The sequence below is a fragment of the Anomaloglossus baeobatrachus genome, chromosome 6, assembly GCF_048569485.1.
Source record: "Anomaloglossus baeobatrachus isolate aAnoBae1 chromosome 6, aAnoBae1.hap1, whole genome shotgun sequence".
Taxonomy (NCBI): Eukaryota; Metazoa; Chordata; class Amphibia; order Anura; family Aromobatidae; genus Anomaloglossus; species Anomaloglossus baeobatrachus.
Window position 1 is genome coordinate 334,098,064 of NC_134358.1, and position 27,696 is coordinate 334,125,759.

The window sequence follows — 27,696 nt, forward strand, 5'->3', positions numbered from 1 at the left end:
CCCCGCCCCCACCGGAAGTCATGTGAAATGATCACGTGATTTTCGGTGGTTGCCATGGTAGCACAGGGTCATGTGATGACGCCTGTAGCTAACATGACTCACTTCCTCTCAATGCCGGAATACAGCCGGCATTGAAAGTAAAGCAGCAAATCTGCAGTTCTCAGCTCTGTAGCTGAGATCTGCAGATAGTGCAGAGCGATCGGATTGCTGATCGCTATAGCCCCCTAGGGGGACTAGTAAAATAAAAAAAAGTTTTAAAAAATTAAAAAAAATAAAAAAAACCTAAAAGTTCAAATCACCCCCCTTTCACCCCATTGAAAATTAAAGGGTTAAAAAAATACAAAATACACACATATTTGGTATCGCCACGTTCAGAAATGCCCGATCTATCAAAATATAAAATCAATGAATCTGATCAGTAAACGGCGTAGCGGCAAAAAAATTCCAAACGCCAAAATTACGTTTTTTGGTCGCCGCAAATTTTGCGCAAAATGCAATAACAGGCGAACAAAACGTAGCATCTGCGCAAAAATGGTACCGTTAAAAATGTCAGCTCGAGACGCAAAAAATAAGCCATCACTGAGCCTCAGATGCTGAAAATTGAGAACGCTACGGGTTTTGGAAAATGGCGCAAAACGTGCGCCACGTTTTTTGGACAAGCTTGTGAATTTTGTTTAACCCCTTAGATACAAGTAAACCTATACATTTTTAGTGTCTACAAACTCGTAATGACCTGAGGCATCACATAGATATCTCAGTTTTACCATATAGTGAACACAGTGAATAAAATATCCCAAAAACTATTGTACGATCACACTTTTTTTGCAATTTTTCCGCACTTAGAATTTTTTTGCCGTTTTCCAGTACACTATATGGTAAAACTTATGGTTTTATTTAAAAGTACAACTCATCCCGCAAAAAACAAGCCCTCATATGGCAAGATTGATGGAAAAATAAAAAAGTTACGCCTCTCGGAAGAAGGGGAGCAAAAAACAAAAACGCAAAAACGGAAAGTGCCCGGGGGCTGAAGGGGTTAAATGAGCACTCCTGAAGATTTTTTTAAACAAACCCCATAACGTGGAGCTCCCCATCCTGAGAATACCAGCCTTCAGCCGTATGGCTTTATCTGGCTGGTTTTAAAATTGGGGGGGACCGCACGCCGTTTTTTTAAATTATTTAATTATTTCACTACACAGTATAGACATGCCCACCGGCTGCTGTGATTGGGTGCAGTGTGACACCTGTCACTCAGCGTGGGGGGCGTGTCTCACTGTAACCAATCATAGGCGCCGGTGGGCGGGGTAAGCAGGGAATACGAGATTGTTTAATGGGCGGCCGGCTTTTTCAAAACAGTAAAAGCCGCCGGAGCAGTGTGAACGCCGTGCAGAGCCGCGCCGGGGATCGGGGATCGGTGAGTATGAGAGAGGGCTGCTCAATTCAGTTACTCAGGAGTTTAGCGGTCACCGGTGAGTCCTTCACTGGTGACCGCTAATCAGGGCGCGACACAGACAGAGCCGCAGCATGACAATGAAGTCGGGTGAAGTTCACCCGAGTTCATTCTGACAGTGCGGCTCTGTCTGTGTCTGCTGTCATCTGCCATTCACCGCTGCTACATGGCTGTCTGTGTCTGCTGTCATCTGCCATTCACCTCTGCTACATGGCTGTCTGTGGCTGCTGTTAGCCGCCATGTAGCAGAGCTGAATGGCAGATGACATAGTACAAACGCATCCCTACACATTACACACGCTTGTCAAGTCAATAAATAAAAAAAAAAAGGGTGCCCGATGCATACGTCACAGAACACATGATCTAAAGGATCGCACACAAAATTGATCAATTTAACATAGGCTACTAACGCACGTGTGACAGCAAATGAACAACCTACGTGCAATCTCATTAGATCGCATATGCGACCTGGGCGTGTCACATCGCATACGAGATCGCATACCTAATTGTAAGGTGTAAAGCTGGCTTTAAAGGGAACCTGACCCTTATATGCAGAAACAAGCCTTTGAGAAACTACAAGTCCCATAGCAACCTCTTCAGTTTAATATTGCAGCGACCTTCTCCACTGCGACATATAGCGACCATTTACCACATTGGGGGTCACTATCTCACATATCCCCCCCTTCTGTTCAAACTTGTAGGGTTGAACACTCGATACCCTACAGGGGCCACGAGATAGGGCATCAGGGTCACCTTGCCCTACCAGTTGAGAGGGCCCACTTTGACAACCTTGAGCTCCAGTTCTCGACATACCGTCTGTCACCAAACCCTTCAAGGAAACCCACTTCTCAGAGACGGTCCCTGGTCAGACCTATCTCTCCATGACCGTCTCAAACGGTCAGTGTGGTAGTGAGACACTCCCTTAGTCGTAACTACTGTGCGGCTTGACCCTGCGCTATTCAGTCCACTATAGGGGCTACTGTTTGGGTACATCAGCCCTGAGGTTCTGCCATAACTAGATCCTATGCATTCTCTGTGTCCAGATCGATATTGGGCTCTTCTTCTAGGACATCTTCGTCCATTGCTCACTTTCTCAATGCCATCTTTGGAAAGAGACATGTCCCAAGCGCCACTCTTTCCTTCGGACATTGTCTTAGAGGGCTTAGAGTCTTCAGAGTCTGTGCTATAGCCCGATGTATAATTAGGTCCTCTATAACCTTGGCTCCTTTTACTACAGGACCTGCTTCCTTTGCCATCTGAAGCAACACAGTCACCAGGTGGACCGCACTTCTTTGGGCCCTGGCCCGAAAGCGGTCGCGACCTCACACTAACTTGACAAAGTTTCTCTGCAATCTTCTGTCTTTCAAGACTCAATTGCTTTAGTTCTTCCAGATATCCCAGTCGGTATTCTAGGAGAACTCATATATTTTCAACACACTTCTTTGTTCCCACAATGACACAGGGAACCATACCGACTTCACAGAGCATCCTGGCTTCATTATGAATATTAATTCCTACTCTTGTCACACCGGACGTATCAACCATCTCCTGCATGACTCTTCCATTTCTTCCAATAAGCTTCTTGACAAGTTCTCTGGGCACTTGTGTGACTTCTTCCACAAACTCCAACAGCCTTCTAGCTGTCTTCACTGCTTCTGCACTTTTCCATAGATTCGGAATGTTCCACTGTTTTCTTCCACTTCAATAGCTGTAATACCTGGAACCTTCCTGGCTTGCTGAATGTTACTTCTCAGCGCTCTTATTGCAAGCCCAATTAATGGTTTCTTCACAACCACCACTTCCTGAAATGCTGCGGTGAGCTGCTTCATATGCTCCAATTGTTCGGTGTCTTCTGCCATCTTTGAAGAGATGAGCCACTTTGTGCGAAGACACTGTAGGTGCATGCCACTCAGAATAGCCACCCGCTTCTTCGTGACATCACTTACAGAGCATACCACCAACCGACAAGACTCTGGGGCAAAGTACACTTTATAGGCTCCTACGGCCGTCTTGAAGTTTTCATGTACCGCCTCACTGGCACAGGCATCTCTCAAGTCTTCTGGCACATCTACCATGCACTTAAGGGCTAAACGGGCTCCTTTACCTTCAGTGACATTAAACTGTCCCTTTGGTCTCTTGCATACATCTTTATTCTTCACCAAAGGCTCCACCTCTCGAGTTACACACTCCTCAGGTTCAGCCCCAGCTTCAGAGCCTTTGGGTTTCTCTTTGCTTTTAATCTTCGGTGTCTCCTTTTGAGTGGAGTCAATCTCTGTGTTTTCCATCTTGGTCTTACCAGCTGGGTCAGTCAAGCTCTCAGCTCCACATGAGACCTGTGGTCCAGACTTCACCTCCTCAGATGCTCTTTCCACTTCAGCACCAGCTGTTTCTTTGGACCCTCACTGCATTACCTTCAAATTCCTCTTGGGGCTTTGCAGTGTCACCTTCAGCCTTTTATTTTCCTGCCAGGGTGTCACACCCTTCAGCGTGGTACTCTGTTCCTTGTAAAGCTTTGGCGCTATTTTCACTGCCCATCATCCCATCACTGGTGGTCCATCCCATCACTGGATGGACCACCAGTCTGGTCACCATAATCTTTGTGGATTTTCTCTCCATCACCACTCTCTAGGATGTCATCTCTTACAGTACTTTCCAGGATTTGATATCCTATAGTGCTTACACTCAACAGACCATCAGCTTCACACTGGGAAGTCATAGGGGACACCACCAGTACTTCCTTGGTCGGCTGCTTTTCTGCGTTTTCACCCTGCTGATTTCTGTTACAATAGTTCCAGCTCAGACTCATCTTTCTTTTGCATGATTTTGCTGTCCGACTCTACATTAGCGGTTGCTATCGGCAACGTGCCTTTCTCAACCTTCTCTGCACACTCAGATTCTGGAAGGGAATCCACACTTTGGGCAGAAATACATGACACTGTCTCTATCTGGACCATATTGTCAGAGGTTGTAGTTTGCTCCGCCCCTCTGCGCCTCTTGCGCCTTCGGCGAAGGGAGGTTTTCCCCTCTTTGCTCATCAGTACGTCACTGTACTCATTTGTCACTTTAATAAAGTCAGTGTCTTTACTGGAGTCATCGTCACTCCCCCTGGTGTCCTGGACTAACTTGTCCCCACTTAACCAAGTGTTGAACCCCCTGTCTGGAGCTCTCCCATTTTTAACGGTCACACTATCCTTTGTTACTGTAACCGTCAAATCCCTAAGGGGGGCACGTCCATCTCTTTATTTGGTCACCCCTAACTTAGTACTGTCACCTCTAGTAGGCACGGTCTTCCCCTTATTATATAATATCATACTACTAGGAACACTTTCAGCCTCCCGCTGTGATAGGGCTTCCTTTGAGCCTTTCCGGCTTTTACACAAGCAGCTGCCCATTTCTGCATCGACCACAAGTCCTCAAAAAAATTAAAGTCCCGGCCTATTATAATGGGATGTGGTAAGTCAGGCACTACCCCAACATTAACGGGTCCAAACACCCATCCGTCTCAACGATCACTCGGGACCGTGGATACTCTCCAATGTTCCCATGTCTGCAGCTGGCTTCCATCCTTCCAAGAATCGGGTAGGTATCGAGTGTGGCCCTCACCAGGAACACCAAGCTCACCGAGTCTACCAGCCCAGTCACACATTTGCCATCAACTTTCACAGAACACAGACGTGACTTCTCGTCAGCCGGGCAATCTGTACCACAGACCGGACACGCATAGCATGAACACCATTGTCCTTGGCTACTGTCCATTGGTGCCACTACACCTTCGGATTTGGGATGCTCCGCCCCTTTTTGTGCCACCGTTTTCTGGGACCCTGCCCCCTTTTGTGTAACCACCCCTTCCCGGGACTCCCCCCCGTTTTGGGCGACCACTCCTTTATGGGACACTACCCCCTTTTGGGGTTTCTGTGATTTCCTTGCAGTGACTTTAAACCCCAGTTCACACAGTTCCCCTTTATCTCGCTGGGCATCCTGTGTTCGTACTGGCCCCAGAAGGGAGTTCATCAACTGGTCCACTGCTGCCACATCGGTGTGCACTGACGGCTCCTGCTGTCCACGCACAAGGAAGTGGTACAGCTCCTCCATAGCGTCCATTTGCGCACCCTCCATGCTGAAACAAGAAAACAAACAGGAGGGGCGCTCCAATGGGTAATACCCGGTGGTCTAAAGAGGGGGGGTTAGAGAGCCACTAACCTTTCCAGGTTGTACCGCCCGTACATCCAGGATCTCCAGCCTGTGGTTTATCACTGCTCACCAAACAGGGCCCCGCAATTCCAGGTTGGCCTGGAACCTCCAGACACTGGTCTCTCGCCACTGCAGCACGGAACCCCGCAGACCCGCTGATTCACCGCCAGCAGCTGGAGTACGTTGTCCCTGTTCGTGGACCCGCCGATCCACCACCAGCTGCTTGAGTGCGCCGACACGATTTTCGTGGACCCGCCGATCCACTGCAAACAGCTTCGAAAATTGTGTTCGTGGACCCGGCGATCCACAGGCAACACTTCCTTGCAGTGTGTAGACAGCAGAGAAAAAAAAACCTTCGTGGACCCGGCTGATCCACAGGATCAACACCTCTGCAGTTGCTAGACGTGCTGCCTGGATTGCTGCCCGCATTCTCCACCATATGTAAGTTTGCACCCCGCAATCTGGGGGGTTCCACTCACTTGCAGCAGTGCAGGGTAGCTTAGGCATACACAGGCAACACAGTCTTTCTCAAAAATGCAGCAGTTTATTAGTAACCAACATAAACTGCACTTCCAAAACACAATGAAGCCTCTCCTGGCTTAAAGGAAAAGGTAAACTAAACACCTTCACACTCACTGTGGTTGCTTCCTGCTGCCTCCAGCACTCTCCAGCCAGGCTGCAGTCTTTTCCCCAGGCCTCACCTAGACTGATTTTCCAGAAGTTTCTCTCCACTCTTCACACAGACTGAGACCTCCAGCACACATCCTCCATGTGCAGCACACTCTCAGACCTCTCTTCCAGAACCCTAGTGTTCAGCCTCCACACAGGCTGATACATCCAGAGCTCCCTGCTCTGCTCTCACCCTCTGCAGAACACACACTGAGTCTCCTAAATCAGACTGGACAAACCCACAGGTGGAGGTCTGTGATTCTCCATACCTGCACAGCACACAGGCATTATTAACCCCTTCAGCCCCCGGGCACTTTCCGTTTTTGCGTTTTTGTTTTTTGCTCCCCTTCTTCCGAAAGGCGTAACTTTTTTATTTTTCCATCAATCTTGCCATATGAGGGCTTGTTTTTTGCGGGACGAGTTGTACTTTTAAATGAAACCATAAGTTTTACCATATAGTGTACTGGAAAACGGCAAAAAAATTCCAAGTGCGGAAAAATTGCAAAAAAAGTGGGATTGTACAATAGTTTTTGGGATATTTTATTCACCGTGTTCACTATATGGTAAAACTGATGTATGGGTATGATGCCTCAGGTCGGTGCGAGTTTATAGACACCAAACATGTATAGGTTTACTTGTATCTAAGGGGTTAAAAAAAATTCACAAGCTTGTCCGAAAAACGTGGCGCACGTTTTGCGCCATTTTCCAAAACCCGTAGCGTTCTCATTTTTCAGGATCTGAGGCTCAGTGATGGCTTATTTTTTGCGTCTCGACCTGACGTTCTTAACGGTACCATTTTTGCGCAGATGCTACGTTTTGATCGCCTGTTATTGCATTTTGCGCAAAATTTGCGGCGACCAAAAAACGTAATTTTGGCGTTTGGAATTTTTTTGCCGCTACGCCGTTTACTGATCAGATTCATTGATTTTATATTTTGATAGATCGGGCATTTCTGAACGTGGCGATACCAAATATGTGTGTATTTTTTATTTTTTTAACCCTTTAATTTTCAATGGGGTGAAAGGGGGGTGATTTGAACTTTTAGGTTTTTTTATTTTTTTTAATTTTTTAAAACTTTTTTTTTTACTTTTTTTTTTTATTTTACTAGTCCCCCTAGGGGGCTATTGCGATCAGCAATCCGATCGCTCTGCACTATCTGCAGATCTCAGCTACAGAGCTGAGAACTGCAGATTTGCTGCTTTACTTTCAATGCCGGCTGTATTCCGGCATTGAGAGGAAGTGACTCATGTTAGCCACAGGCGTCATCACATGACCCTGTGCTACCATGGCAACCGCCGAAAGTCACGTGATCATGTCACGTGACTTCCGGCGGGGGCGGGGTAAGTCACTGTCATGGCGGCACCCATATACATATCGCTGCCAAGACTTTGGCAGCGAAATGTAAGGGGTTAATGGCCGCGGGTGGAAGCGATTCCACCTGCGGCTAGCAGGCACACATATCAGCTGTTGATAACAGCTGATATGTGCGCGTCTCGCCGACGCCGACCAGCGGCAGGGGGCGGGGCTTACCGGCACACGATCCATGACGTATCTAGTACGTCATGGGTCGTTAAGGGGTTAAAGGGAACCTGACCCTTATATGCAGAAACAAGCCTTTGTGAAACTACAAGTCCCATAGCAACCTCTTCAGTTTAATATTGCAGCGACCTTCTCCACTGCGACATATAGCGACCAATTACCACATTGGTGGTCGCTATCACACAGTGCCTTTTACAATATAAGCATATGGAGCATCAGAATAAGACTCCATAGACCCACATTGTAAGGATTCATGCATCTGTCAGATTTTCTTGTATGAGTGCTATACATGTATTTAATGGATAGCAGTCATACCTATAATGCTGTATTGAGCTGTGCACATGTCCAATTGTTTCCTCTGACCAAGTGGTCCGAGGGAAAAAGGTAAAGAGTAGTGGAATGGTGCTGGATCCAGAGAAAGCAGTAGTAGATGAGTATATTAACATACATGCACTATATTACATAAACATATCCACAGATTAAAAAAAAAATAAATCTCCATGGGAGTGCTTCTTTAAGCTAAAAAAAATGTAAAACCCTGCATGTTAAGGAAGCCTTAATCGAGTTAAAAAAAAATTATCACATTTACATATGTGAAACTTCATAATATGTTCAAAATGTATACATTTCCAGTATAAAATTGTGTTTGTTTAATTTAGATACTAAATTTTTATAACACATCACAGTATCACAAATGTTTACTTTCCTTTTTAGCTGCACCTTGTGGCATTGAACTCTCCTTTGACTGGTGACGCTCGGGCTGACTTACAGTGTTTTCACCAAGCTCGTGCAGTTGGTTTAACAGCAACCTTCCGAGCTTTTCTTTCATCACATCTGCAAGATCTTCACAGTGTAGTGAAGAGAGCAGATAGGTTTAACCTCCCTATCGTCAATTTGAAGGTAAGATATTATTATGTCTTCACTGTTGTATCAAATGCATTTAGAGACCTAAAGAGATCATGTAAGGTGTGAACCATTTGAGCCTACATTTGTAATAGAGATATCTATTCATAAATATGTCTGAACTACATTTGTCACAACTCATGTTTGGCAAATAAAATGATCTGTGTAGTAACTCCACAGTACACAGGCGCTCTTCATATCATGGCTGCGCTCCCTATCACTACACATGCACAGCCTGAATACCATGTGTTGAAAACAAAACCCTGATTTAGTAAGAAAAAAAAATATCTTTTCCAAGTGACATAAAAATGGATGGCTATTTAACTGATCTGTTATCCATAAACTTCAATGATAACTGCAGTGTGTCTGTGATAATTATTTGCTTATTTAAGGTCTTGTACAAAACCTTCCCAGAATTGAAGGAAACTTATCACCTGATTCATGTTGCCCAAACCACGGGGCACCTTGAATCAGAGCCCTCTGTTCTCGGACTGCAGATAGGCAGCTATTTTCAGGAGGCTGGGTGTTACTAGCAGTAGAGCAAGGCCCTTAATGTGTGATGTAAGGTCCCAGAGTGAAGGGGGAGCAGAAAAGAGCAGCTGTAGTGTCACACTGAATTACAGGTATTGTGAGGATAATAGAACTATGCTGTGCATCTCATCATTATAGTTTATGAGGATAGAAACAGAAAAATAATGTTTTATCACCATGGAGTATCCCTTTAAAGAAAAACACTTCCATTAAAGTTTTTATTCTCTTAATATATTGCAATTATCATATTATGTAGTGCTGTGTACTTAAAATATCTAATTTTACCGTTCTACCTGGTAATTCTTTTCTTTTCTTGTCGTGTGGTGTTCGGCGTTGAACTCGCTGGGTGTCATTGCGGTGTCAGACTCTGTTCACACTGCAGAGTCTGACAAACAGCCTACGATTCCTTAGTTGCACAGCCTGTCATGGCGTCAGCTGATTCTGGCTTCACTGCTCTCCAGTACAGAAAGAGTTAATTTCTGCTGGCTTGTGATCATCTTCTGGGATTATCATCCTCAGCCGCCTTCACCTGTTGGAAGGGTCTGGATTCTGGGGCTGAGTGCCGGATATAGCTTCTGCTTCCTCAGTTCATGTGGTTATCCAGTTCTATGGTGATCTACAAGTTGTGGTTCTGCGTGGTGTGTGAGTTCACCAGTTGTGCATTTATTTCCTACCCCTTTTTGCATTGATCCCCAGTTCACATACTGCCCTCCTTTGTGTTTGAGTGCAGTGTGCATGAGTTTTCGTTTACGCTTGTTTGTGTGGGGTTTTCATTACTGGGTTTCCGACCTGCTCCCTGGGTGGGGGAGGAGTGGTATCATGACTTAGAAAAGAGACAAGGTCACGCTAAGGGTTCGAACCTGGCTACCATCAAGCCTACCTTTGAGAAAAGGGAGAATGCATGGACCCCAGTCTTAGGGTCAGCCTAGGAGCCCCTGTTCTATCGGTACATAACCTGTTATATTTCTCTACTCCATCTAGAAAGAAGAAGTCTCTTATCCCTGTGTGAATCATTCCCCTCTTTAACTCCTGACCCAGCTGCTCCCTTCTCCCCCTGCTGTTCATGTTTACAGTGACTCATGACTGATTCAGGGAAAAGAGACTTCTTGTTTCTCCAAAGCGCTTGGAAGAATTTAGCTAGTCAGTTTCTAATCACATGATGTTGTAGACCTAATGGAAAACAGAAGAATTAACTGGGTTGAAGGGCCTAATGAGCAATTATAAGTATACAAAGCTGTATAATGATGATTGCAATATATTAAGAGGTTAAAAACTTGTTGGGAGTACTTCTTTAAGGATCCTAAAGGAGAGACCTTTCAATTAACTGCAATGGCACTGGGATGTTTAGAGAAATATTACCTAACGCCAGTCCTCAAGGCCTACCAACTGTTCATGTTTTCAGTATTTCCTTAGTATTACCCAGGTGATAATTTAAGTACCTGCACAGGTGATTATTCCAACATCTTTGCAATGCTAACAAAATTCCAGAAAAAATGCACTGTTGGTGGGCCTTGAGGACTAGAGGTGGGGAACACTGGTTTAAAGTATAATTTCTCTGAAACTGGAGTTTTTCAGAGAGAAACATACCTGGCTACAATTGTGTAGCCAGGCTTTGATTCATGGTGCCTTTGGTTTAGGTAGCAGGTTCCCTTTAATACTTATGGATTTAGAATAGGATGTCATAAATATTTCTGTAGGCAAATGTGTAGGTGTACCAATGCAGATCTTTTTCTAAAGCGAAAAGATAAAGAAGTAAATATATGTATTTTTTGTATATACCATACTATGCATTTTTCTATTTTAATTGCAATTAGTATTTTATTCCGTTAGGGTGAAGTTCTTTTTGACAACTGGGAATCTATATTTTCTGGAAATGGAGGGCATTTCAATGCTCAAATTCCAATTTATTCTTTTGATGGAAGAAATGTTTTGACTGATTCAGCTTGGTAAGTTTGTCAGTTTGCTATCATTTTACAATGCAGAAAAAAGTTTATGTCCAGGAAAAATATATTTTCTCTGACGCCTCATTGGGGGACACAGGACCATGGGTGTTATGCTGCTTATCCATAGGAGGACACTAAGTAGATGCAAAGATGTTAGCTCCTCCCCTGCAGTATACACCCCCTGGCCAAGCCAGGCTACTTCAATTTTTTGTTTTTAGAGGGTGACGGTTCCTTCGGGGACCGATTTCCCAAAACCATCAACAGGCGGGAACGCGGAGTGTCGCCATCCCGTACCCACTCCTGCGACGCTGGATCCTGGGCTGTTACTCACTGGACGACGGGTCTCATGGCACCGATTTTCCAGAGCCCAGAGCTGATGAAAAACGTCCTCAGTCCCTCTAGCAGGCTCTGAGTTGACACACGCTCTGCACCAAGTGTGACCAGACACAGCAGGCGTCAGAATCTCCACACTGGAGCTGAGGTGAGATCCTCCCTGACAAGAATTGGAGCTGAGGAATCGTCCCTGACAGGAATTTTAGCTGTGGAATCCTCCTTGACAGGAATTTTAGCTGAGGAATCCTCCCTAACAGGAATTTTAGCTGAGGAATCCTCCCTGACAGGAATTTTAGCTACGGAATCCTCCCTGACAGGAATTTTAGCTGAGGAATCCTCCCTGACAGGAATTTTAGCTGAGGAATCCTCCCTGACAGGAATTTTAGCTGAGGAATCCTCCCTGACAGGAATTTTAGCTGAGAAATCCTCCCTGACAGGAATTTTAGCTGAGGAATCTTCCCTGACAGGAATTTTAGCTGAGGAATCCTTCCTAACTGGATTCACATGGGCTGATTGCAGACTCCTGCATAGCATCCACTGGTGGCGGGGGGAGGGGAGAGCTCCCAGGACTCAGTGCACCCGCAGCTGCGGTACACTTATAGAGTTTTTTTCTGTCCACCATTGTTGTGCAGGGCTGGAGGGGGGAAGGGGAGTCCCTTCCCACCATTTTATTATATTTCCTCATGTCGACGTTGCTGTTGGGGCTAAGCCCCGCCCCCCTCCGACATGCGATAAGCCACGCTTCCTCACAGGCGTAGCTCTCCTCACACAGGAGCTCTGCAGAGCATCGCTCCCTCTCATTGTGATCAGAGCCTGTGGGTTTCTCTCAGAGCTTCCTCCTTCCCACAAGAACTGGGACACAGGAGGAGGAGGGGGGAGGGGCCATCAGAGTTCTGCGACCCCCCACACAGTCCTCCATGCAGTATAATGGCCCTGCATACAGTATAATGGCCTTACTATCCCTCCAAATAGTATAATGGCCCCACACAGCCCTCTGCACAGTATTATAGATCCCACACAAACCTTCACACTGTATATATGCTTGCATACAGTATAATGGCCCTCATATAACTCTAATGTATAAAATCTCCCTCATAGCCCTCCAAACAAGGCTGGCTCCAGGTTTTTGTGGGCCCCGGGCGAAAGAGTGTCAGTGGGCCCCATCTACACGCAGACACACATACACAGATGCATACACATACAGGCATCTATATATATAATTGCCTTATTCTGTCTGTCTGTTTGTCTGTCATGCTCCAAAATTGTGTCCTTACGGTGACACAAAGCTGATTGGCCGCTGGGCTCGCCATGGCCCCGCCCCCCCACACGGATTGGCCTCTCGCCCCTGCTCTCTGCAAGCCCCGCCCCCCTCACGCAATGCACGCTCGCTCTGGCCCAACTGACATGGAGCTCCGACTCCCAGGTGAGTACACACACACACATCAGATCACACTCACTCTCACACACACCTCACACATCACATCCACACACTCACAACATCCTGGGATATCGCTTGCTTCTACACCAGCTCCGTCACGATCCCAGCAGCGCCAGACATACCCTTGCGATGTTGGGATCTTGACGGAGCCCGTGAACGCTGGTAACCATTATACACATCGGGTAACTAAGGTCCCTTGGTTACCCGATGTGTATCATAGTTACCAGTGTACACCGGCTCCGTCACGATCCCAGCAGCGCCAGACATAACCTTGCGATGCTGGGATCTTGACGGAGGCCGTGAACGCTGGTAACCATTATACACATCGGGTAACTAAGGTCCCTTGGTTACCCGATGTGTATCATAGATACCAGTGTACATCGGCTCCGTCACGATCCCAGCAGCGCCAGACATAACCTTGCGATGCTGGGATCTTGACGGAGGCCGTGAACGCTGGTAACCATTATACACATCGGGTAACTAAGGTCCCTTGGTTACCCGATGTGTATCATAGTTACCAGTGTACACCGGCTCCTTCACGATCCCAGCAGCGCCAGACATAACCCTGCGATGCTGGGATCTTGACGGAGCCCGTGAACACTGGTAACCATTATACACATCGGGTAACTAAGGTCCCTTAGTTACCCGATGTGTATCATAGTTACCAGCGTACACCGGCTCCCGGTACACATGTGCAGGGAGCCGGCATTATGCTCCTCTCCCCCCAGGACTACTCCTCCTATTACAGTCCTCCTATTATACTCCTCTCTGAGTATAATAGGAGAACTATTATAGCATGGGGGATGTAGCACGATGGGGGGTGCGCAGCATGGGGGATGTAGCACGATGGGGTGCGCAGCATGGGGGATGTAGCACGATGGGGAGTGCGCAGCATGGGGGATGTAGCACGATGGGGAGTGCGCAGCATGGGGGATGTAGCACGATGGGGAGTGCGCAGCATGGGGGATGTAGCACGATGGCGGGTGCGCAGCATGGGGGATGTAGCACGATGGGGAGTGCGCAGCATGGGGGATGTAGTACGATGGGGGATGTAGCACGATGGGGGATGTAGCACGATGGGGGGTGCGCAGCATGGGGGATGTAGCACGATGGGGAGTGCGCAGCATGGGGGATGTAGCACGATGGGGAGTGCGCAGCATGGGGGATGTAGCACGATGGGGAGTGCGCAGCATGGCGGATGGAGCACGATGGGGGGTGCGCAGCATGGGGGATGTAGCACGATGGGGGGTGCGCAGCATGGGGGATGGAGCATGATGGGGAGTGCGCAGCATGGAGGATGGAGCACGATGGGGAATGCGCAGCATGGAGGATGGAGCACGATGGGGAGTGCACAGCATGGGGGATGGAGCACGATGGGGGGTGCGCAGCATGGGGGATGGAGCACGATGGGGAATGCGCAGCATAGGGGATGGGGCACGATGGGGGGTGCGCATCATGGGGGATGGAGCACGATGGGAGGTGCACACCTCCCCCCAACACACACACACACACACAGGGAACCACAAACACTGCCATACACAGACACCCATACACACAGACAACGCTGCACACACACAACACCCAACACACAAACACCGCGGCATACATAAATATACGCACATACCGCACAACACACACATTGCACAAAACATACCTCCCCCCAAAACACACCACACCCACACAAACCGCGCAACACACACACACACAACGCGACAGACACACAGAGCTCCACAAACAACGCAAACACATACAACACCGCTCTCACCCCCTGCCACACCCAGACAACACCCAGAACATGTACAGCGCCCTACACAAACACTTGGTAACTACACACAACAACATCTATATATATATATATATATATATATCTATATCTATATCTATAACAAAAATCATACATGAACTACACAATACGTAAATTCTAGAATACCCGATGTGTAGAATCGGGCCACCTTCTAGTACGTACATATACATATTTAAAAAGAAATTCACAAAAATACATCTAAATAGACATAAATCTATACACAGTCATACACACTGACATATTGTACATAGATACACACGGACATATTAGAGATATTAGTATGGCGAAGGCAGCAGCAGCCTCACTCACCTCCCCCGCTTGTAACCCACACCGATCCAGCTCCTCCCAGGCATGTGGCTGTGCCGCGCTTATTGCTGGCCATGACTAACAGACATGGCCACACACGGTGCACACTGACACTGCAGTATATAAACTACAGGAGACTCTGGGGTATACAGCAATAGGGGGACATAAAGCTCTAGAGGGGGACATACAGCTCTGGGGTGGTATACAGCACTGGGGTAGGGGAACACATAGCTCTGGGGGGGTATAGAGCAGTGGGGTGGGGGGACATACAGCTCTGGGGGTTATACCACACTGTGGTGGGAGGACATACAGCTCTGGGGGTGTACAGCACTGGGGTGGGGGGACATATAGCTCTAGAGGGGGGTATAGCGCACTTGAGTGGGAGGACAAACAGCTGTAGGGGAGTATACGGCACTGGAGTGGGGGGTCACACAGCTCTGAGGGGGTATACCGCACTGCTGTAGGCAGACAGGTCTGGGGGTATACAGCAGTGGGGTCAGGGGACAGACAGTTCTGGTGGAGTATATAGTAAGTGCAAGTGAAAGCAAGGATTTAGAATTAAAATATAACTTTTAATATCATTAGTCTAAAACACGATATAACAAAGTGCAGTGTAGTGCATGAAATTAATAACCAGAAAGATCTCACCCAGTACTTCTCCTGATGAGATCAGATACCACCGGAAAATCCAAGGCAGAAGCAGGTCATACCAGACCCTAAAGGGGGCGGGGGGAGCGACCAATATCCAAGTTCCCTGCCTCTGTCGTGCCCCTGCAAAAATTGCTTCCGCCCTTACAAGGGCAGCACCCCAGTCAGGAATGCTAGCCCTGATGACAAACACACCCTCCCATGGGGGTCAGCCCGGTCAGTCATCCCATGTACAGCTCCTCTATACACAGTATGATGCTCCTACACTTCCCCTATACATAGTATGATGTTCCCATAGCTCCCCTATACACAGTATGATACCTCTATACCTCCCCTATACACAGTGTGATGGGCTAACAGCTCCCCTAAAACAATGGTACACACACTGTATATTGGCCACCACAGTAGCTGACACACTTATTAATTGCCCCCACAGTAGCCACCACATTGTATAATGGCTTCAATAGTAGCTCCCCACACTGTATGAGGGCACCCAAAGTAGTCCCCACAGTATGACAGCCCCCTACATTAGCTCCCACACTGTACAAAGGCCCACCCATTAGTTCCCATCCTGTATAAAAACCCCTACATTAGCTCCCCACACTATATAAGTGCCTCCCACACCAGTGGCATAATTAGAGTCCGATGGACCCTGATGCAAGATATGGATCTGCCCCCCAATTCCCACTTCCCTCCATGTTTATGTCAGATGTATGGGACCTTGTAGCTTTCTAAATCCTATAAAGACATGTGTTGCTCCCCCTTCATTACATAGTAATGACACGCATCCTGGTATATATGTCCTCAGCCTTATATACAGTGTGTCCACCCATATCCTGTCCACCGCCATTAACTTGAGAACGGCGGCAGCTATAGGCATAGAAGGGGTGTCTAGGTATAATAAAGTAGCCATGCACTACGCAATGAAACCACCTATAGCGCCACCTGGTGGAAAACAACGGAGTTAGTATTTTTATCTCAAAAACGGAACGAGATAGAGAAAAAAAGTGAATTACAAAGTTGCAGGGCATCATCAATTCAATACGAATCGACATCTTCCATACAGAAATGCTATGATTAGAATGTGTAAAACTCACAAGGCTGCGGACGTGAAGCAATACCTCCATGGAGAGGATGGCCTCAGAAAACATTTTTCACCATTTGGAAGGAATGTGACTCCTGGACTGGTAAATCTTATGTGCTTTCTGCAAGGGCTTCCAAAAATCAGAATGATGCACACCAATACACCCTAGAACACACATAGAATAGGATCTCAGAGAATATTAACATTTAGAAGAGGTAGGACTTCTATGGCTAACAATAAGAAGTTCTGGATTTGAGGCTACTACACAGGGTACAACTGCACAAGAAGGACATTCAGGCATCCGCCTGCGATTTTGCGCCAGCTAAAGTTGGCAGCAGTTCTTCCTGTGCCACCTCAGGGCATCAGGCAGCCTGGAGGCTTCACATAGATTAAAGCAGGAGTTTCAAAACATTTTTTTTTATCTTAGAGACCTTTGCCCATGAAAATTCATGAACCATGTGGGGGAAAAATAACTATTAGGAATAAAGAAGTTTTGTCAGCTCACCCCTCTTCACTCCTGGTCTCTGCACCGATGCAAGGAACGCCCTGGCCCAGGCGGGGATGAATGTGGCAAGAATCAAGTATCCAGCATCATGGAGAATTGAAAAAATAAAACTGACATTTATTTGTATAGATATAAAAACATACAGACTGTGCAGTGGGCACAGAGGCACAAGTGCAAAAAGGTGGATTTATCCGACGCGTTTCAACCAGAGAGTCTTATTCATGGCATGTGTTTTGACCAGACTGATTCAGTATTTAAAAGGTACACATAACACGTGTGGGATGGGATGGGATTAGTGATCAATTCAAACTAAAAGACGTGCAGGTGTGAAATTCCTAGACAACACTACCATCAGTCACGTAACAGGAATAAAAACATACATGTAGGAATCCACAATGAAAAAATTGAAAAATAAGTATCACATCAAAAAATATTGTATGGCACTGGAATTTTCTCTCAAAATATATATGCTTGGTTGATTAGGCTAGATGTAGGAGAGCATTAATAAGTATCCCATGTGTTACCTTCTCCGGCTAAACATAGAAATTAAATAAGCCTGAAAAAATGCTATAGTAACTTTAATAATTGCATGTGACAAGCACAAAAAGTTGGAGAATAAAAACACAAAATCTTTAGTTGGATATGAAGGCATGGACAGGCTCAACATCTCTGCGGTTTCACGGCACTTTGCCAGTATACACAATAGATGCACCGACTGCTTCACATTCATGGGTATTGAGAGGGTTAACAAGCCTCACAGGGGTGGAGACCACAGAAGAAAACTTTTGAACAGAGAATCCCTCTGGATATTCAGGCTTGGCACGAGGGTGCCGCACGGTCTGAATACCCGACAGGATCTAATTCTTCAATATACATAAATACACCTCCTGTGGTTCCCCTCCCCTTGGCTTCTTTCATCTCCCCTTTTTTGCTATGAACAGTTACAAACTCTGTTTATATCAAATTCCCAGTCCATCTCACATATGGAATATTAAAATCTACTCAAAATTTAAACATATATTTTTATGTTCAATATTCTGTATGAATCAATAAATATGAGAAAGTAAGATCCAGAGTTCCTCACCTGTCCAGGCCTGCATATCCAACTAAAGATTTTGTGTTTTTATTCTCCAATTTTTTGTGCTTGTCACATGCAATTATTAAAGTTACTATAGCATTTTTTTCAGGCTTATTTAATTTCTATGTTTAGCCGGAGAAGGTAACACATGGGATACTTATTAATGCTCTCCTACATCTAGCCTAATCAACCAAGCATATATATTTTGAGAGAAAATTCCAGTGCCATACAATATTTTTTGATGTGATACTTATTTTTCAATTTTTTCATTGTGGATTCCTACATGTATGTTTTTATTCCTGTTACGTGACTGATGGTAGTGTTGTCTAGGAATTTCACACCTGCACGTCTTTTAGTTTGAATTGATCACTAATCCCACCCCTCAACGTGTTATGTGTACCTTTTAAATACTGAATCAGTCTGGTCAAAACACATGCCATGAATAAGACTCTCTGGTCGAAACGCATCGGATAAATCCACCTTTTTGCACTTGTGCCTCTGTGCCCACTGCACAGTCTGTATGTTTTTATATCTATACAAATAAATGTCAGTTTTATTTTTTCAATTCTCCATGATGCTGGATACTTGATTCTTGCCACAAAAATAACTATTAGGTGCATCTGCCTGTCAATGACAGGCTGACTGTTCTCGAAATGAATAAGGTTTGGATTGGCCTTGAATTCTCAACCCTAGTGGATGACAGGAGTGGAACATAAAGCCAATTCAAATGTTCTTTTTTTTTCTTGTGTATTGCCATGCACCTCTTCCTACCCCCAAAAAGGGTAAATCGTTCATGGTTTATTATTTTTCTTGTCCTACTCCTTCTCCTCCAACATATCAATAGAGTTATCATGCAGCCCTGGCTCCAAATTTTTACAGGCACATCAGGTGGACCCCACTCATATTTTTACTCACCACAGACTTGAGCCAAATCATAGTCTTGCAGGCCGCATTCATAGCTCCCTCTGTGCTTAAGTTGATTCCATGGGTTTTTAGTGCTGCTGGGGGCATATTAACTAAAAGGCACATCAGCCTGTCAACTGAAAATACTGTCAGGCTGAATGTTCTCAAAATGTACAGAACTTGGATTGGCCCAGACTTCTCAACCCCACCGGATGACAGTAGCAGAGCATAAAACAATTTAAATGTTTTTTTATCAGGCGTATTCCCATGAAACCATTCCCACCCAAAAAAGAGTTCATGGTTCATGGTGTATTATTTTCTGTCCTCCTCCTCTTCCACCATATCCACAGACACTCACTCACAATTTTTAGAGAGCCAGCAAGCGGCCCTCACTCATAATTCCAGTCAGCCTTCGCACATAAGACCCAATGAGTGGTCATGGATGTCTGAAATCTGTGAGGTTCTTCAAAACTTTGAGGAATCAACCAAGATGCTGTGCAGCGATCACGCCATAATCAGTATAATAATCCCGCTTCTGTGTCTACTCAAACACTCGCTGCTCACAATCACGCTTGCTCATCACTACTAAGGAGACCTTCAGGTCTGCTGTGTATGGATGCCTAGTAGGCCTAATAATTAGCCCTTCTGTACAATATTGGACAATAAATAAACACATTTATTGAATGGTAAACAAATATGTGAAAGAAACACATCCAACAAAAATACTAAAATAAATGTAATTATTTTTTCTTTTCTGTTTATTCTGTCTACAAATCTGAATTAAAATTACTAAAGATTTGTGTCTCTATAGTGTTGGCAATGAAATTGTTTTAACAAGTTAACATGTGCAAAAGTAGTAGGAAAAAAGACACATAAATCATAGAGTAAAAAAACGACAAAACGTAAAAAAGAAAATGTAATGCTGCATACAAACACATTACCAAACAATGCATGAATCAATAGTTTAAGAAAAGAAGCTTTATAATATCAGAGAAATTTGCATCTTTATGAGCTACATATCCCATGCTATCTGAAATCACCAATCATTCAGAAAAAAAACCCTCAAATCCATCTTTGTTAAAGCAGAACAGGCAGCTAACATAGTGAGCAGTCAGGTTTCATGTTCTATTATATTCTATGGAGAATAGAAGAGGGAAGTAGCAGAGAGAAAAGTAGCAGTAACAGACAAGACAAGAAAATTGTGCTGCAATTATAGGAGATTTAGCTTATCCTAGGGTTGGATTCACAGCCACACAGGCCAGTATCTCTTTAGAATCTCCTCTATGCTGCTGCTGCTTCTCCTGAACATGTGATAAAGAGTGAAAAAAGAGCAGGAATCCCTTTGTTTATATTTTAAAGGATTATTTTTACATTTATTTAATTCATAAAAATAAAAGAAAATGTTTTTGGTATTGAAGGCTGTGATTACAAGAATGATGTTCTCCCATGCACTTTCCATTATTAACATCATTAAGTTTTATACATTTTCTAACCATGATTATGTACACTGATCTATACAACAGTGTTTAAAATAATATTCTAGAAATATTTATTTTAATGTTTTACTATTTACAGGCCTCAAAAAATACTGTGGCATGGTTCAAGTCAGAATGGCATCAGAATGGTCCATAATTACTGTGAGGCGTGGAGAACAGCAGACATGGCAGTCAGTGGACAGGCGTCCTTACTTCGGAGTGGAAGGCTGCTAGATCAGAAATCATACAGTTGCTCTAATAAATTTATTGTTTTATGTATTGAGAACAGCCATAATGTGGATGGAAGGAATAAATAAATTCTAATAGAAGGAAAAATAAGTTAAGAAGACACTGAAATTCATAATGTGTATATTGAACTTCTAACAGATTGCACACTTTTATAGCCAAAGAAAACATACCTCATTTATTGCATACAGAATTGTGTTGGAAAGTAGATTTTAGTCTGGAATTTGGTGCTACATTTAAAGATGAAGGCTGGAATGATAGTAGATCAGGTAATGTTTTTTTTTGCCATGGGCTGGGAAACTATATGGCCCAACACACTGCAATTTTCTAATCAAGTAAAGCTAACGTTTTCTTCTAAAAAAAAAAGTAGTGTTTGAATGTATAATTAAAAAGAAACATAAGAGAGGACAAAACAATTCTTCACATACACTCAATGAATTGCATGTCACTATATCTTCTACCAGGTCACACTATATAAAACTGAATAGCCCTACAGTCAAAACCAATGGCTTGAAAGACAAGCTGTTGGCCATTCCCAATGTTGTTATAGAATAAGGAGCTATTTACATCAAGCATGCGGTCCATAAGTACCGTATATATGACAGCTATATTGTAGTTAATGATAGACATTTGTGTTGTGATCTATTTTGAGTAACTTTACGTTACCTATAAGTCTTGTACATTATTGTGTTTCCTTTTCCACAAGACATTCCTGTATTTTGGAGAGCGTGAATAGTGAATCTACAGCACTAATAATTCTGTCATAAATATTGAAAAGACCAAGATTGACAAGATTGCTGTTCACAGGCTCTCTCCATCCAGCTAGAGCTTGTTTGCAAAGAAAAATTGGCAACAATTTTAGCTTTTACTATGAAAAGTGGTTCTACAAAATATTCACTCAGGGGGCTAAACACAAATGCACAATTTTCAGATTTATATTTTTAAAATATTTAGAAAACCATGTATCATTTTCTTTATAGTTTACAAATACTTGCTTCTTTATGTTGGTATGTCACATAAAATCCGAATAAAATACATTTAAGTTTGTGGGTGCAATGTGAAGGAAAAATGTAGAAAATATTTTTTCAAAGCTCTGTATAAGGTATGTGACATACTTTTTATTGTAATATACATCAGAAAATGAATGCAGTACAATAAATCTAAGCGAGCATTTTCTCAATATATCAACACACAAAACATAAATACAAACATATAGTATGAATCTGAGAAAGTATTTTAGAGACTTTTCTGTCACATAGAAAAAAAATTTCAACCAAATAATTAGTTTAATATTTTACCAGTAATTCAGCTTTATAGACAACTACCTGCAATAGAACAAAATGACAAATGTATACAGTACATCATGATGCTGAATTAGAATATATGTTCATCTTTTCCATGCATCACCAGGGAAACTAAAATATGGAAATCACCGATACTGATAAACACCTGCTGTTTGAACTACTAAACTTCATATGTTATTAGACTTATTACGTATATTTGGACCAAGTGAGCAAACTGTTCACAAATGTAATAATTTTTCGTATTTATCTAATTCACATTGGGCACATGTTTAAATGTGAAATATTATGGCAAAGTTTATTACCTACTTGTAAATGTTTGGAATCAGCAGATTGCTTATATGCTAAAAATGTCACTGGATGACATAACAGTATAAACTCAATTAAAGTAAGAAAAATTATGGTGCTTTGGAGACTAGCTCTGGTCTGCTTTTGTATTTGTAAGTTGTACTGTACAGTGTTATTCACATAAAAGCATCTGATACTCATTTATCATAAGCATATGAAACACAGAAGCAGATAAAAAGGTAAAGGGGTTGTCCAGCCACTTAAAACAAAGACCTTCTTTAAAAAACCCATAATACTCATTATAGATATCCCACTTCAATAGTGCCAAGGTCCCCACCAATGTCTGTACTCCCTGTTCGATACTGGAAGATATGTGACTGCTGCAGCCAATTACTAACAGTAGCTGATTCATATTGGTTAAAATTGAGACAAGTCACTGTAGTTTTATTTATTTTTTTACAATTTTTAAGGGCCTGACAACTCCTTTAAGGTGTACTGTGATGACTCGGCCTCAATCTGTCCACTTGTGTGAGAGTGAACTGTACTTAATTATGCCACATAGTGCCTTTGTTCAATAAATCAAGAGCCAGTAGCCATTGTTTCATGTTAGAATGTCTGGAGCCCCCTTTTGTCTGCTAATATATAGAATGTCTGCTGATTGTAGACTGACTCAGCCCCCTCATACTACATCATTAAGAGGACAATTATGCAGCCAGCTCCACCAATCCTGTAAGACACAATACCCTGAAATGGGAACTGATTGATAAAAAAAAGACCTTGCTCCTGTTACTAGTGTCATTCTACAGGATTTCAGCATAGCTTCCATGGTTCCAACTGGAGGATTAAAAAACTGCTCCACTTCCCAACACTGAGCTCATAAATTCGCTTAAAGAGTCAAGGTTGGGACAGCATAGTCACCTGGCTACATATCTCACTGTGCTCACTCAGCTTTCTAAGCTTGCTGCTATCTCTTCTTAGTGGGTGCTTGCCAAAAATGAGGTGCTGCTGGCAGAGATAGTTGGACCTGGATGCCCCAAAGTCACAAAGATTCTAATCCTTGGCAAGCAAGTGGAATGTTGAGACCCTGTCACTTGTACCATCTCGTGTTCTTGCTGGGAATGTACTATATACTGTTGACTGTTGGTGATCCAATAAAGTCTTACCAGAGGCTGATTCCTTCACCCTGTGGTGCCTGTGTAATGTTGTGCCACAGGGAAGGAGTACAGGCATTCAGTGGGATGAGCATTGGTCTGTGCAGTCTTTCTAAAGACAGCCAGGCCAGCGGAGGAGAGCACCCACTGACACTCCTATCTCAACATGTAGTATTTATACTAAAAAGTAAATGAACTCAGTCTAAGTATTTCTTTATGATATTTGATGAATTATGCAGGAATAGTAACTACAGAGATAAATAAAAAAAAGTATAAAGGAGATAAACCTGTTTTAATTGTTGGTCAGTCTGCTGGATGCTCTGCATGCTCTTCAAACAAATACTTTTACACCCAGTTACAGGAACCTGGCACCGGGTTTTCCCAATATAAACTATGGCCACCATCTTCAAGGCCTCTTTTACAGTATTCTAGTAAGATGTACATAAGTCCCCTATCCCCTCTGCATGGCACAAAAAATATTTTGTATAATCCCCGACCCCATATGAGGTGGTCTGCTTCAATGGTTATCACTGGTCTTGCATTTACATCTCCTCTCTTGTTGCTCGCCATCATCTGACTTGCTTCATGTGGATGACGTGTTCTATGTCATCCACACAATGTCCCCCAATCATGCTCCTGAGCTTAAGTCAGAGCAAAGTAATGTAATATGCATGCACCTGGAGAAGCCAAAGAGCGCTGATGACTTGGAAGTAAAGCTCTCATATGCATATTACAGTACTTTTCTCTGCCCTCAACAATAATGTTAGTAATTCAGAAGAACTTAAAATGTTCTGTTTTCCTTACAAAAATAGATTTATATTCCTCCTCAGTAGTGACAGGCATTTCCATGTTGATGACATCAGGAAGTTCTGCCATATTGGTTGTCACTTTGGAAACAGTAAAAATGGAAAAATGTTACTGTGTAATTTTTAGAACAAGTCAAAATGGATGAAATCATCTCTTCTTGTACTAATATATGGCATTTGTCGGTGAAATGCTGTTTATGCAATGGATTATGCATTATAAATAAAATTGACAGTGTAGTAGTGCTTTATGCACTAGCTTTGTTTCCTAATGTGTCTAATCTAGTAGGTGTTGCTAGTAAACAAATGTTTAGATAACTAAATTTAAAAAAGTTATGAAACAGGTACCCTACTTTCCAAACTTTATTTGCTTTATGTTTAGATTTGCCTTATTTTGGTCATTTGTGCCATTATTTTCCTTTACATTTCTGCATTGTACTGTATTACCAATAAACTGAATCTTTTCAGTAGATAACAAAGAAGAAAATCAGAGATACATCACATGTATATACTGTAGATTTGTATGGAAGGAAGATCATTCTTTTTATCTAAGTATTGAAACTAAAAATACATCACAGCATTCCCATTGACAGAACACAAACGTATCAAAGAGCCAGTATACAGTAGTATACACATGCATACATCGCAGTCATTGCATAATATTACCTAATGTACAGGGGCATAGATAAAAATCATAGGTTTCCATAACAAGAGTCCATATTGGGCACCCGTCTAAAATGTTTTGCGGCGCAGCGGAATCAGGGCACATAAGCTCAATTACAGAAAGGAAAATAAGTTCCAACTTTTAATTGACATATCTAGAAGCATGTAAACAGAAATAGTGCCCCTGCTGTTTTCTTATGAAGACCTATTTATATTTTTAACGAAATTGTTGGATAATATGAATTTTGTCTTATTAGTATTTTTAATTATCTCACGATGAGACATTTACTGTTCTCACCTACCACAATACCTCTTTCATAGCATCCAGAGATTGATGCCTCGAAAAATACTCCCTCACACAGTATGATACCTTGCAGTGAATCCCCCTTCATCATTTGCTCCCATTCGCTCCCACAGTACCCACCATGCATAGTATGATGACCCTACAGCAAGCCCCACTAGTATGATGACCCACAAAACCACATACACAGTATGATGGCCACCATAGTTCCCTCACACAGTGGCCCCAACCCAATATGATGACCCCCTACAATTGCCACACAATACCACAGAGTACGATGTCCCCCACAGCTCAATCATACAGTATGAGGGCCCCATGCTCCCTTACACAGCTCCCACACAAAGTCTGATGGTCCCCACACCTCCAACACACATATGATGGCCTCCACAGTTTACCATCAGTATAATGGGGCCTCGCAGCCCCCTAAACACACTATAATAGACCTCTACAGACCCCTATATACAGTATTATATCAACATCCTTATGTTGAAGATATTGAGGTCAGATTGCTCCGTGTTACAGGATGGAGGGTGGTGCTGCTTGGCATAGGGCACCCTGCAGGTCATGGGCCGCATTGTGGTAATATGGGCTACTGCTCCTGGTTACAATTCAGATCAAAATGTCCACTCGTATGATTCCTTATGTAAATGTCAACCATATTTTTTGTTAAAATAAAACTGGTTTACCTGATTTCCACTTTTGTGTCAGAAGATTATTTTTCATTTCTAAAAATGGTAGATAAAAAAATCTGCCTGTTTGAATGCCTATTTGCTGGGCAATGATCCTTAATATTCAGTGAAGCATGTATAGCCCTGTTTTCTACCGTTTATTAAATATAAAACATAAAACACTTCCCTGGCTCGAAAGCCTCATAATATGTCAACACTTAATGTTGAAGAGATCATTTTTTAGCAGTCATCTTATTTTTATTACATAACAGTGTCATAATTAAAATGAACATATCTATTAACTCCTTCATGACCGATGACATCCCTGACTTTGATGCTTTTGATTCTTTTACCACACTTGATGGCTAATTTATCTAACCCTCAAGTGCCTCTAACAACAGTGGGTGGATACAAGATCCATCCGCGGATATTAACCAGTTAACCAGTTAAATGTTGCTGTTGTCAATCAGTGATGTTGGCAGTTAACTCGTGTATGCAGGAAACGTATAATTTATCCTGCTCATTGGCACGCCCTTCAAGTGATCACAGGGCATCGATAGGTTGTCATGACAGGCAGGAATCAGATGATGACCCCCATGCCTGTCATCACAATCCTTTGGTGAATGCCAGTCCATGACCAGTACTGATAGGAGATTGTGATTTTTGCTATAGAGAGAAGTGCTCTGTATAGCACAAGCAATCAGCTGATTGCAGCTTCAATTCCTCTAAGGGGACTATTAAATCCAGTAAAAAGTAGGAAAAAGGTTTTAAAAAAAGATTCTCCAAGACCTTAGAAAATAGGAGAGTTTATTTAATTTATCTGAATGCAGAGAGATGCCATCCTCACCCCCACCCCTGAGGAGAAGCTACAGAGCCAAGGAGAGGTTAGATCAAGTCAAGACAAAAGCCCTGACTGACGGGATTAAGGGACTGAGCCCTCAAATCAGGACAGTCCTGCTGATGATTGGGAGTTATGAACTGTGACAATTTTGTTATTTGTATATTTAATGAAGCGGGAACCCGTGGGAAGCATAGCTTCACTGAAAGCTGTGGGACGGTGTCTTTTCAACCTATGTGGCTTTACATTTTGGATGTTACCAGCAGTTCTCCCTTGATGATTCAGGGAGAAGAAACGCGTAGGAGCATATCTGGTGATGAGTTTCTTTCTTGTGGGGTATTGTATGGTCTTTCGTTGATACTGTATGTGCATCTTCCCTGTAATAGTTAATGAATAACCCACTTGAGACATCTCGTATACACTTGTATTGATGCTGGTCACATGTATTTCTTTCTGAGCTTTTGAATAATACTTTAGAGTGTATATTTAATCCAATCTTTGAGCACAAAACTTTGAGTATTTAATATACCACATTATCTATAGTGCCTTAGCTGGGATAGGGGTTTTTAATTAACATCTTTTGTATGTGCTCTCTTTTCTGTTTGCCAGGAGCCTTATGTGTTTAAACAGCATATTAAAGG

At 43.4% G+C, this 27,696-nt stretch overlaps 1 protein-coding gene across 3 annotated transcripts in view; it reads left to right on the forward strand.

Annotated features, from left to right (window-relative positions):
• Positions 1-26,245, forward strand: part of COL15A1 (collagen type XV alpha 1 chain) — a 1,158,634-nt gene extending 1,132,389 nt beyond the window's left edge. For all 3 annotated transcript variants that reach the window (XM_075314950.1, XM_075314949.1, XM_075314951.1), the window contains 3 exons: positions 8,560-8,745; positions 11,110-11,225; positions 20,897-26,245. In XM_075314950.1, coding sequence (XP_075171065.1) covers positions 8,560-8,745; positions 11,110-11,225; positions 20,897-21,113 — 519 coding nt within the window. In that variant the 3' untranslated portion in view covers positions 21,114-26,245. The remainder of the gene's footprint in view (positions 1-8,559; positions 8,746-11,109; positions 11,226-20,896) is intronic.
• Positions 26,246-27,696: the final 1,451 nt, after the last annotated feature.